This window comes from Corvus brachyrhynchos, unplaced genomic scaffold (genome assembly GCF_000691975.1).
Source record: "Corvus brachyrhynchos isolate BGI_N302 unplaced genomic scaffold, ASM69197v1 scaffold68, whole genome shotgun sequence".
Classification (NCBI taxonomy): domain Eukaryota; kingdom Metazoa; phylum Chordata; class Aves; order Passeriformes; family Corvidae; genus Corvus; species Corvus brachyrhynchos.
This window is the reverse complement of record NW_008240039.1, coordinates 973,298-985,756: the sequence shown is the minus strand read 5'-3', so window position 1 is coordinate 985,756 and position 12,459 is coordinate 973,298. Positions and strand designations below refer to the sequence as shown.

Genomic DNA, 12,459 nt, shown 5'->3' with positions numbered 1-12,459 from the left:
AGCAGGAACTTACTGCCCAGAACCATCCCACTGTAACTCCAGTGGGACCCAAAAGCACCTGCTCATGGGCAGGAGTGGCCCAGCTGGGGCTTAACCCATTGCCAGAACCTGCCAACTACAAATCCAATGACCCCCTAAAAAAAAGGGGGGAGGAAGAAGAGAAGGAAAGAGAGAAGCAGCCCACAAGTGCCAAGCACCACCAGGGACATGAGCACTGAGGAAAATCGCTGTGTTCTCCTGTAGCTCACAGAATACCTGGAAAAGCTGGGAAGGAAGGAAGGAAGGTTTGCTCTGACAGCAGCAGCCTGTGCTGATCTGTGTCTGTAGACAATACATTGATAAGGGGAGTTTATTATGCACTCAGGACTTCGATAAAGCAATAACAAACAGCAGGACCAGCAGCAGTAACAAACTGCCAGGAGTTGCCACATCTCCTGCTCACAGAGCCCTGCCAGGTCCCAAAGCAGCCCCTGAGCCCTGCCCAGGAGCAGCTCCTGCTCCAGCAGGTGGGAGGAACAGAGGGAGCCCTGCTGAGAGTGCAGAGTCAGACAGGAAGGGGCAAAGCACAGCTCGGATCTGCTCGCACACAGGTCCCTGACTTTTCATTGTTAAAGAACAAAGTGCTAAGGGGTTCTTAAACATTATTTGCTATTTCTCCTGATTCAACTGGTCACCTTGGTCTGGTGTCAGCTGAGATGAAGAGGCTGCCACAAGCCAGCCTTCATCCCAGAGCTGTGCTGGAGAAGGCCAGAGGCACAGCCAAATTTAACTCCCCAGGAAAAATTTAACTTCCTGAGCCACAATTTCCCGAAAACACTCAACTCAAAGTTCATGTTTCTGTTCAGCTAAAAATGACAGGGATCACAATTTGAACTCCCCCAGTGAACTGAGGCTGCACCAAAGACAGAGCTGTGGTTTAATAAAAACCAGCTCCTGTTTCAGAGGGTGAAGATTCACCCACAAGGAGCTACAGGAAAGGTTCCAGGCTAAGAAATATCACCCCCTCTAGAGACTGGGGCAGGGGAAAGGAGGAGATGTGAAAATGTTCCTTACCAGTTTGAAGTCTTGAATGCTGCAGATGAAATAGGGCGTGTTCGGCCGGCGACTTTCGATATAAACGCAATCTTTAAAACACAAGATTTTAAAATAACGGGCATTAACTTCTGTGCCTCCAAGAAAGAACATAAAAACAGGATAAATTCAAATACAGCTTAAACTTTGAAAGAACCACCATTTCATTTGCATAGCGTGTAATTTATTCTGAGTGTGATCTAAAAATAGGAACTGTTTATGATGATAAATAAGGAAATTAACTGCATAAAAATTAACTTTGATTTGAATATACATTTTGCTAGAAAAACAAAAAGAAAGCAATTTAAAGACCACCCTGGATTGAGTTAATGACAATGACCAGGTCACAGCCTATGAACCAGACCAAAATAAGAGAGGAAAGTAATCAGATTTTTCGTGGTCAGCTTGCCATTAAGAACCGAGCACTAACATATTTTCTCTTCTAATTGTGAAGAAAACCAAGGCAACCCATCATAGATGAAACACAGCAAACTTAAATTAGATTTACCTCAGGGAAGGCCTGGGCTTTCTCGAATTACATTTGACAAGACAGAAACCAGTAATTATTTTTGTTTGCTTTTGACAACTGGGCTCTCCAAGGCTGCTGTAACATAAGGTCTGTTGTATTCAAAACAGTCTTGGCAATAACTACAACAAAAGCGGTGCCCTCGGAATGAAAACACTGCAAGGATGGGAGAGAAGTGCCTGATTAATGATCCTGACCTTGGAACTCAGCAAACTCACACACAGCTTGCTAAACAGAAAGATGCCAGCCCCAAAGCCAAGCAAATATTTAAAGGACAGTCCTTGTGTCCCCTCTCACACACAGATAAGGAGCTGCTGTTCAAAACACAGGAGAGACACAAAAACACCACTGTCCTAGGAGGGACTTTCCATGACCTTTTTTGTATTTCTACCAAAACCCTCTAAAATCTCAGAGTTTTGTAAGACACATTTCAAAGCACAGTTTGATTCAATCCAGTTCATTTGGAAGCTCCAGCAATTTCAGCACATCCAAGTATTCCTGCACCCCTGGTTATCCCAGATTTCCTTGGCTAATCATTCCACTTAGACAGGCCTGCACTCACTCCATCAGCTGCTCAGGGTCCCAGCTGAATCATCCACTTGCATCCTGTTCCAGCACTCAGCTGCAGGGACTCTTTCAGATTCACTGGGGAATGTGTGTGAGAAGCTGCGAGATTTCAGAGACAGAAAACACCACAACTTGCAAGATCTTTTTTTTTTTTCCCTCGGTATCTCGCTTGTGCAAGCCTCATTTTCCAGAGTTTATCAGGCAGCAGGCAGAACAAACAGCTGAGCATCCCTGTGAAATGGCTGGCACACAGAGTGAGAGGATGTGGCATCTCCTATGGATAAAGCAAACGGAGCTGACTGGCTCTGGATTGCATTTAAGGGAGGCACTGCTGGCTGCCTGCCAAGCCCTAAAACAATGATGACATCCAGTTACGAGTCCCCAAAGCAAGAGAGGCCACACAGATAAGAAAACAAGTTTATCCAGGTGCACAGCAATGTTATGGATGACAGCAGCCGGAAAGATGGCGCCCAGAAAAGGAGAGTATTTATGGATGCACTCACATCAGCCACTCAAAACTCACCATAAAGAGCAATTCCTTCCATTTACCAGAAATCCAAACAGCTTCCATGGGAGCCCAAGAAAAGGAAAACTGCATTATCATTTTTCTAATACGCAAGAAACCTGCATGGATAAGATTTATGCCACTGAAAACTGCAGAACAGCCCCTTCCTCATCCTCAACACACTGGAATTTGCCACTGCACACCCTTTTTTCCACTGACCACACACTTCTGGAACAATTTCAGCTCTCTCTGGCTGCACAGAGCTTCTGCACAGGCTTACACAACTTCAGTCAAGTGTAATTCAATTTGTTTTACTGAAGGCCAGCCATCCTCACATGTTCCTCATTTACCAGGAAACAGGAGCGAGGATGAAGCCAGCAAGCGCAAGGGAAATGGGCAGGCAACAACTCCCCCTCTGGCTTTCTCCACAGGTAACATCCCTGGGTCAGCTTCCAAGGACCACCTCGGCCAAGTCCAACATCTGATGTGCTCAACCACAGAGTTTAGCAGTGACAAACCAGCAAATGCTCCGACAGAAAAGAAAATTCATGAACAAAAAATAAAAATGAAAATAAAAGGGGCTTTCCATAACCTTTGCAAAACAGAGTAAGGAAATGTTGAGCTCCCTGCACGCTGGATTCCCTGCCTGTCTCCAGCCATGAGAGAGAACGTCACTTCCCTATTCCGTGTACAGCGTCCCACTGGAGATGAAGCATTTCCCCAACACATGGTACAGAGTCATTCTGCCTTTGGGCTTGTGATATTCACCAGATGTGCCCTAGTTCTGAAGGGTTACATTAATATTCCCACACTAAAAGCTGCCTTTAAAATTAGAGCTTCAATGCATGGACATAAAAAAAAATCTTTTGGAAAAACACCCCAACCACCTCCATTTTCTGAACCTTTAGCAGCTTAAATGCTGCAGTTTCTGTAGAACCCTCTTCACAATCAGAATCCTTTTATGTTTTACCTAATGAGTCAACACTTGCATCATCCAAGAAACAAAGCCGCAGGCGCTCTGCACAGCGCCACACTTCCACAGGGAAGATATTCCTTGAAAGCCTTTGTCAAGGAATTATCTACAATCCCTCCCCATCAGATTTCACCAGCCACAGGCTCGCTCTTTGCATGTGTGTACAGACGTGTACGAACCCTGAATTCAAGCTGTGGGACCGGCAATTGAAGGATATTGACACTCCAGAATTAAGGAATATTTACATTCCTCCATCCCAGTGCCTAAAATTAAAAGGCTCAGTGGTCCCAGTGCCCTGTGCCAGCCCCTGAGGAAGCCTGAGCAGGCAATCCTGGATCCTTCTCCAGAAACTGCTCTGCCTGAGCCAAAGGCAGTGGGAAGCCTAGGAGCCTCCCAGTGTCTCAGGTGCTCCAAGTTAAATGCCAGCACCCCTCACTGCCCCCCGAACAGCTCAGTGTGATCAGGAGCAGGGTACCAGCAGCTACAGATCATTAACGAGCAAGCAGCACCTTTCAAAGGAGCAGAATCAATGTCTGCAGCATTCAGAGAGCTCTAAATGCTGAAACCCGAACTCGCCTGCATTCCAAGCACAGGAAAATTGCCAAACCCTTGAAAACAAAGGTCAGTAATGGAGACAAACCTCCAACAGCAGCAATACATTTGGCACCACGGCTCAGTGACAAACACAGAAACGCAGCGAGGAGGGCCCTGGGAACGCCAAACACGTGCTTTGGACTCGAACAATATTCCCACTGACAGGTAGGGAGCTGTGCACTTGCCTCTCTTCCCCCATATGGCTGACAACAAACAAATTGCCAGTCTGATCTTTTAGTGTCACTGCCTGCTGAGCAGATTTCAAGCAACACTGCTGGCTCCTTGTCAGGGAACGACGAGCTCGAGCCCTGCTCTGCAATAAATGGTTCAACCAATTTACTGTGTTCATTTGAAGCTCACAGGAGTATTCCCAGTGCCTGGACTATAGTTCTTATTTGGCAAATGATTTTATTATAAACCGGTATCATAGTGAATCCATTTTCTTTAAGGGGTTTTGCTGCTGTTTAATGGACTGTCAGTATAATTTAGATTTCATCCATTTAAACTCATTCAAGCCTGGCTCCTGATTGTACAATAAATGGAACATATTTCTATTCAACAAAATTAATGACAGCTAATTGTACTCTGCAGTTCCCAATTTCATAAAAGCAACTGTTCTGCAGCTCAGGCCCCCAGCTACATCATTTCCCACACCAATTATTTTCCTGCACTTTTCAAGCATGTCCACAACACTGCACAGTTCTCCTTGTAAGGAGCATTCACACATCCTTCGTTAACAGATCCGATACAAAGCAAACACCTTTTTACAGAAAGTTGCGTCACCAAAAATGCCACACTGCAAGCAAGGACACCATGGATGCTCAGCCACTACCTTGTGCCAGGGGCTCCTCCTGGCTTGGAATTGTTTTTTCAATTAAACACATGAAAGGGGAGGAGGGGTGGGAATAAGAATCCAGGATGATAAAAGGAATTAATTAAATAACCAGTTAGTCTAAAACTCCTCCTTTAGCACCAGATAAGCTTTGCTGCACACATGCCAACTTCTAACAGTCTTTTTCTGGCCTTTTAAGGCCACAGAAAACTTTTGCTGGAGGTGCCCCATTTGCCCCCAGTGCTTCTCACTGATATTTCACAAACCCCCATGCGGCCACCAAAAGCTCTTCATGGACACTCATTTCTAAAGGTGGGAGACACAAAAGAAACAGCACCAAAAATGCACCACAGCGCTATCTGACCTCACTTGATTTACACAGCCTCAAGACAGCTTGGAAAACTCTGCTTAACTCCTCTCCCTTTGCTGTCCTTCTGAGAATTAAAGCGTAACACACCACAGTGCCTCATCAAAATATAGATGGGCTTTATTTGTGCAGCCCTCAAGTAGAAAAACATTTCAGCCATTCCTATTTCCCTACGAACTGACCCATTACTTCATCCTCCTGATCAGACAGAGAGCAGCCCAGCTGGTGGTGCAGCCCTGAACAGAGACATGTCCAGAAGAGGAAAATCAAATGTGTCCCTTGAGTGAGGAGGATTTCCACAGAACGCTGTGCTTCCAGTAGTGCAGAGCCTGTGGAGATGCCAACCCTGGCACTCCTGAGGGAGCTCCTGTGTGTCTCCCTGGTGCCTGCCAACCTGAGACCTGCCTGCCTGCAAACAGCCACTGAAAAACTATCTTCGTGTTTCAAAGTCAATATGTATTTTCTGAAAGGAAAAATATCTTCCTATTGCTTCAATTTGTAAATGGCTCTGAGAAGCCCTTCCCAGAGAACAAATCAGTGCAGCAGGTGAAGCTGAGCTTACAGCAGCAGTGCATTTACTCTGTTTCAGCACTGCTGTGGCACGTTTTTTCTCCATTTTAAAGCCTAATGATGAGGTTAGCATGGAAAACTAATGGTGCAGCCACGTCCCCAGAGCCAGACACACAGCCCTGGGCACACCCAGCCCCTCAGAGCTGCTCTCTGTGATTTATCCACAGAGCCAAACAAAGCCAGGGGAATCCATTTGCCAGCTCAACCTTGATCTGCACTTAAGGCTCCATCTGTCAGGCCCCAGCAGCTGCCCTGGACTCAGCAGTCCCTCCCCTGCTAAAAGGAAATGTGAACTCAGTAAATGTCTTTTTTTATCCAGTCTGGCTCCTGCTCACTGTTTGTACTGACAGCAGGGACAAAAGTTACCTCTGTGCAGCAGGAGCTGATCTGGGCTCTTGGGTAGCCTGAATTATTTTCCACGCTCAATTTTATTCACCTGCTCATTAAAGGCCACCCCTCTCCCCATCTCAATCACTAATTACAGGCCCTGGGATGTCCCCAGTACAGAACAGAACCAGCAAAGGCTTCAGCTGCAGACTGGAACAGGCTGTTCCTGCACTCTGTTCTCTGCACACTTCAATCAGCTTCGAAGTAAACCCTCCTGTTTTCATGCATCTTGTTAACCCTCCTGACATGTTTTAAGACCCACCTACTAATCCAGCCCTTTTCTCTAATGTTTTTCCTTCTTTTAATTACTAAAGGAGGAATGGACAAAGAATGCATTTGTTTCCATTGAAACAAAAGTTTTGAAGATAATATTTTCTAAAAAAAGATTGCTAAGTTTTCCTCACCACTACTCACATATGCAGAACAGTTGAAAACAGTGGTGGAAGTGTGAAAAATAAGGGAACTTTCACAACCACATTAAGCAGCATAGCTCCTAAGGTTATTCCTATTTACAGCAGCTGAAAGTCTGTCACTGAATTATTTCAACAATCTACTATCACAATGGTAACAGACTTTCAAAAGAAGAGGAAAATACAGATTGCACCGTTCGAGAACACATGCTCATATCAACTATGGAGCTTCTGAGGGAAGAGAAGACCACACATGCAAAAACACACATCTCCATCGCAAACTCGGTCAACCCACACAACATGCACAGAACACAACAGTCTGGCCAAAGACCTCCTAAAATTACAATGTACAGCTGAAAGAATCATTTCCTTGCATTTCTTCCTTCTGCCCAAGCAGAGAATTAAAATTAAAACTGCCCAGAAAATAATCAACTTCTCTCCTTCCAATACACTTGCCAGAACTTCAAAGCTTATAGAAAAAATTCCTGTTTGCATTATGTGTATTTTTATATTGAATTCTGGCATGGCCACTTTTCTCAGCTGATAAAGCTGTCAGAACGAATAGAAGCATCCAGAAGAACAACAAACACATGGGGCAGTGTCAAACACAAGCCAAGCCCTGTCAGAGAATTTCAGTTTATGCACTTCAGTTTCACCAGTGTCCAACCCAGATCCAAAGATAACCAATAAATAGGGAGGAAGCACTTAGGTTTGGTTCTTGTTTTCACAGAGTTCCTGAAGGCTTCTGGATGAAAACAACCATTTCAGCAATTTCCTCGCTCACAACAACACAAGACAGCAGCAGTTTCAATAAAGGGAACATTAACAATTAATTACACCAACCAAAACTAAAGCTTAGACTTTGTAAGTCCTTGCTTGCTAAGCAGCCTGACAGTGGATTTTAAGACCTGCAGACTCACACTCAACATGAGCCAGCATCTTCTGCTATTTCCCCACTGTGACAGAGCAGTGACCCAGCCCCTGCAGGTCCCACATCTCAGCCCTGCACACCAGAACTGCTCCCCAGTCCCTGCAGGTCCCACATCTCAGCCCTGCACACCTGGAACTGCTCCCCAGCCCCTGCAGGTCCCACATCTCAGCCCTGCACACCTGGAGCTGCTCCCCAGCTTATCAAGTGCTCATTTGAAAAATGGCCACATCCTCTAAACCAGAGCACATCCAAGTGCAAACTGTAAGATCTCCCTTTGCTCTGTCCTGTGACAAACTGCACTCTCCGTATCTGACACCCTGAACCCCACAGAACAAAGGAACTCTCCTGCTGTAAGCTGTTGCACAGGATTTTGCTGGTTGATTCCCATGCAGGCAGAGCAGTGCATTACAGCATTTCACCTTGTGTTACCTCCTGCTGATGTGCTGTTTATATAGCTACTGATGTCACTGCAGAAACAGATCCTCATAAATCCTTTTAATTCCTGCAGATCCTTTTAAATGTTTCTACGTAGGCAAGGCAAACAATATTGTCCCCATCTCCAGGTGACAGTCACCTGTTCTCCCCAGGCTCCAAACCAACTCAGACTTTCACCCAGCAAAGGTTTTCCAGCCCAGCACTCAAAGTGCCAGCACAATGACACCACAGCAGCACCAATATCCTCAGCACCAAGTTCTGTGGCTTCAATACAGTAATAGCCCTTCCTGAGGTGGATTTTGGCAAAACCCAGTGGCACAGAAGGGAAATGGAAGGAAAATCAGCATTAAATAATCTAACTGAAATCCAAGAGGAGAAAAAAAAAAACTCTCAGTCTTAACCCTCTTACATTATCATCACCCTGTGCTAAGGAAGCCTAAAGCAAATTTGAACACACACTGTGCACAAAAATTACTGTTGCTACAACAGCAAGGTGAGAACTGCGAGAGAGAAAAAAAGAAGGAAAACCCCACAGATTAGATTTGGAAAGAAATGGGAGGGAGGTTGTGGAAACTGCGAGGACAGATGGGGAACTGGGCCAGCAAGCTTTTAGGATAGGCCTGTGTGATTTCCAGCAAAGTAGAGAAGATTAATTGCATAGTGTTGTCTAAGCCCCACTCAATTCTTTTTAATACATTATTTAAAGCTGTGCACGCATTCATTAGATCTATGCAAATTAGTAAGAGCAGTATTTACGTGGTAACAATATAGTGCAACCTTTCACTTGAAAAATTTCAATGATCTTGATTATCTGTTTATTTACAGTTTATTTGCTATTACTGCAATACAGCTGCTGAGCTCAGCACAGGAGAAAAAGCAGAATTAAGTGCTGGATTAAGTACTCTGCAGCAATGGGGTAAACACAGAATGAGATTTTAACCAAGGAGCTCGCAGAAGGGAAATGCAGACCTTGAACTTTCATCCACATCAGATGAGAGCATTTAAGAGAAAGAATCAAATTATTGGAAAGGATTTCCTTCCTTAAAGCCTGGAAGACATAAGATGAAGTCAGCTATCCCTTCTGCACACACCTTTAATTTTCATCTTTCTAATCCTTGCTGTGTCTCATTAATTTAAACTCTCTAATCCCTCTTAAAATTTATGTAATTTGCACCCTTAGCTACAAATACACCTCCCTGTATGTAAGGAGCTGTAAGAGCTCCTTCTGTAGTGGATGCTAACATTGGTTTCGAATACCTCCAGCACAGGAATGTGTATTCAAGATCTTGCTCCTGATAAGAAATTACCTTTAAAATCAAATTTAAAAATGGGAATATTCAGTTAAGGTTTCAGCCGTTCTCAGGTCTCTCCAGAGCTGAGCTAATGTTTGTTCTCATCACTCTCAGCAGTTTCCAAGACAAGTTTTACAACAGCACAAAGAGCCAACAGAACAGAAAAGTTTCAATGCCAGGGTACGTCTCTTCTGCTGATTACTATTAAAAAATTGTAAAATTTAATAAGCAGGGGTTTAAATTGCAGAACAGTTATAAAATATCCCAATTATCACGAGTACTATGGCTTTCCTTGCTCTTTCACTGGACCCAGATCAGCCACTGCTCCATCCCACTGCAGGATAAAATTGAGACCACAAACTGATTTCCCATCTTCATTTTAAGCAAACTCTTTTTGCAATAAAGCCAGTGTATCACATTGTACTCCTGGGCCCACACAACAGCTGTTCTCAACAGATTCTGAATTATTTTTCATCCTCTGACACTGAAAATAAGATTGCCACCAAAGCTGACGCTTCCGCAGGCTCCCAGTTGCCACTGCTCAAAAACAAATATTACTCAGCCACAAGCCCTGACACCACAGCAAAAACAGCTCCTTTGCAACGATTGATGAAATGAGTCTAAACTGAAGCTGAAGCATTTCAAGAGAGAAGCTGTTCTGACTAATCTTGGTAGAGCTAAGTGAAAAACAGACTGCTCAACTCTCCCATGGAAGGAGGAGGATGGAATGCAGCACCTCCCACCTGGATGTGCAGCTGGTCGTGCCCCCACACACACCACAAGCACTTTGGAGCACTCACAGCCACTAAAACTGGACACAGCACTTGAAGCATTTACATCTGACCTCGGGAGATTCCTGCAGCTGAGCTGTGCAGCACCTCACGGGAGATCAGACGGGATCTGACCTCACTGGCTCCCCTGTTTTCAGGTTGAATCCGTCTCTGTTTTGCCCCAGCAGTGTCACTCCAGCTCTGTACTACAGGAGTATAAAGCTACCAGGACTCTAAAGGCAGGGCTGCCAACAGTGCAGCCAAACATAACCACAGCTTTGGGGAACAAACTGCAAGCAGCACGTTTACAGTGCTGTGCAGATGGACAGGGAAGTTTATACTCAAAAATGGGAGCTGAGTAATCTCATTTCAAGTGCAGTTAGAGGAAAACATTCCCTGGCAGCAGCCATGGGTTAGACCTTGAAACTTCACATGAACTTGGCAGTAAATAAGAGGCACATCCAAGACATCCAGAGCACACTGCAAGCTCCTGGTGCTGTCCCCAAACATCCCTGATGCCAACACTGTTCTGCCCAACAGCTGGGCACAGCCACAGCCATTAACGAGGGGTGAAACCAGTGGAATAGCAGGTATGAGATTCACAGAGCACAGGAGCAGAGCCCTACAAAGCAATCACAGATTCCCAGAAAAGCTTGCCAGGAAGGTTGGAAGTTGTCTCCACATCCCCCGAGTCAGAGCTCCAGCTCCGAGCGGGTCTGCTTCCAAAGTGGGAGAGAAGCATTTAACGCATTATCTAATTTGGTTTCCAAACTCCCAGGGACAGAGACTCCATACCATACACAGATCATTAATGCAGTAGAAAGCAAAAAGGGTGGCTCTTCTCCAAAGGGGAGCTAAGTTCATTCCCACAAATCAGATACCACAAGATACAGCCAGAAGCTTCCCACGCGCACCCACATCTGTCTGCAAGGGCAAGGCTGCAGCCTCCCCCAGGACAGGGGTAATCCCAATCACCAGGGAGCACACTGTGCTGGCTGCAGCCCCTGCCTGGCAGCTCTGGGGCACGAGGACTGTCAGAGGCAACGCAAAACAAGGCTTTGTTACCTCCAGGCCTGTACACGACATCATCCTCGGTGATGAAGGACGTTATCTCGCCGTTGTCGGTTCTCTCGTAGCGGGACTTCTTCTTGGGGGGTTTCTTTTTGCTCTTCTTGGTGGACTCCTCCGTGGTGGCACTGTTGTTGTCATTGTCCTCGTCCTCGCTGTGGTCGCTCTCCGCGTAGTTCTTGGCACCTCCCTCCAAGGTGCAGCTGCGCCGGGGCCGGGAGTTCTCGCTCTCCCTCGCCTTGTCCCTCTTGTCCCGCTCTTTGTCCCGGTCCCTGTCCCTGTCCTTCTCTTTGTCTTTGTCTTTCTCCTTGTCTGCTGTCATGATTCGCCACGTGCCTTCTTCTGTCCTCTCACGGCTGGGCCTCCGTGAAAGGTAGACAGTGAGCCTGGGCTTCAGTCTTCTGAATTTCTCACTCAAAGCCAGGAAAAATTCAACCACTCCAACAACCCCAGCGTTTTAAAAAGGTTCTTGAAGAGGTGAGGGGAGAGAAAGAGGGAAAAAAGCCATGTTAGTATTCAAAATTCTTTCAATTCCTGAAGATAAAAATTAAAACCAAATAAAACCCCACCTCCTAAAGCAATTCAGCATGGAAAGCACAAACAGTAAAATACAAAGCAGCCTTTTGGAGACTTCATAGAAATGGTAACCTCAGTGTCTGTAAATGTTTGAAGCTACCTCCATCCTCAAAAAAGATCCCTCAACTCCTTAAAAAATTCCTCTGTTCACTGCAGACACGTAATAACTTCTCGGATGGGGAGTGCTCATGGAGAACAGCTACCAGTTTATACCTGGAGCTAAGAGGGAGCCTACAAATGCAAAAAACAAAACCCACAAAACATTTAGGAAGGGACAAGTGCAAAGAAGGAGCAGCCTCCAGCTTTTATCTGGAAGCAAATGACCGAGTTCAGCAAATGGCTGTATTGTTTTACATCTCACCACCACTCACAGCCGATGCCCTACAAAGCTGGTACAGGGTAAGGGATGCCATCTGCCACTTCCAGGGCAATCTGTCAGCAAGTCCTGCCTCTACCCTGCTTTTCCAAAAATAGAGCTAACCTGTAATCCACAGATTACAGGAATTAATTAATTCAAACCAAACCACAGTAGTTACAGCTGCACTAATGAACTCTGCCTTTCCATAGATAAAAACAGGACCTTTC

General features: G+C 45.4%; 1 protein-coding gene across 1 annotated transcript in view; it reads right to left on the bottom strand.

Annotated features, from left to right (window-relative positions):
* The window catches only part of RERE (arginine-glutamic acid dipeptide repeats), a 120,983-nt gene extending 108,834 nt beyond the window's left edge, over positions 1-12,149 (bottom strand). Inside the window, exons 1-3 of the mRNA XM_017743967.1 lie at positions 11,868-12,149; positions 11,296-11,766; positions 1,054-1,124 (exon numbers count right to left, since the gene is read on the bottom strand). Coding sequence (XP_017599456.1) covers positions 1,054-1,124; positions 11,296-11,620 — 396 coding nt within the window. The 5' untranslated portion in view covers positions 11,621-11,766; positions 11,868-12,149. The remainder of the gene's footprint in view (positions 1-1,053; positions 1,125-11,295; positions 11,767-11,867) is intronic.
* Between the last annotated feature and the right edge of the window lie 310 nt (positions 12,150-12,459).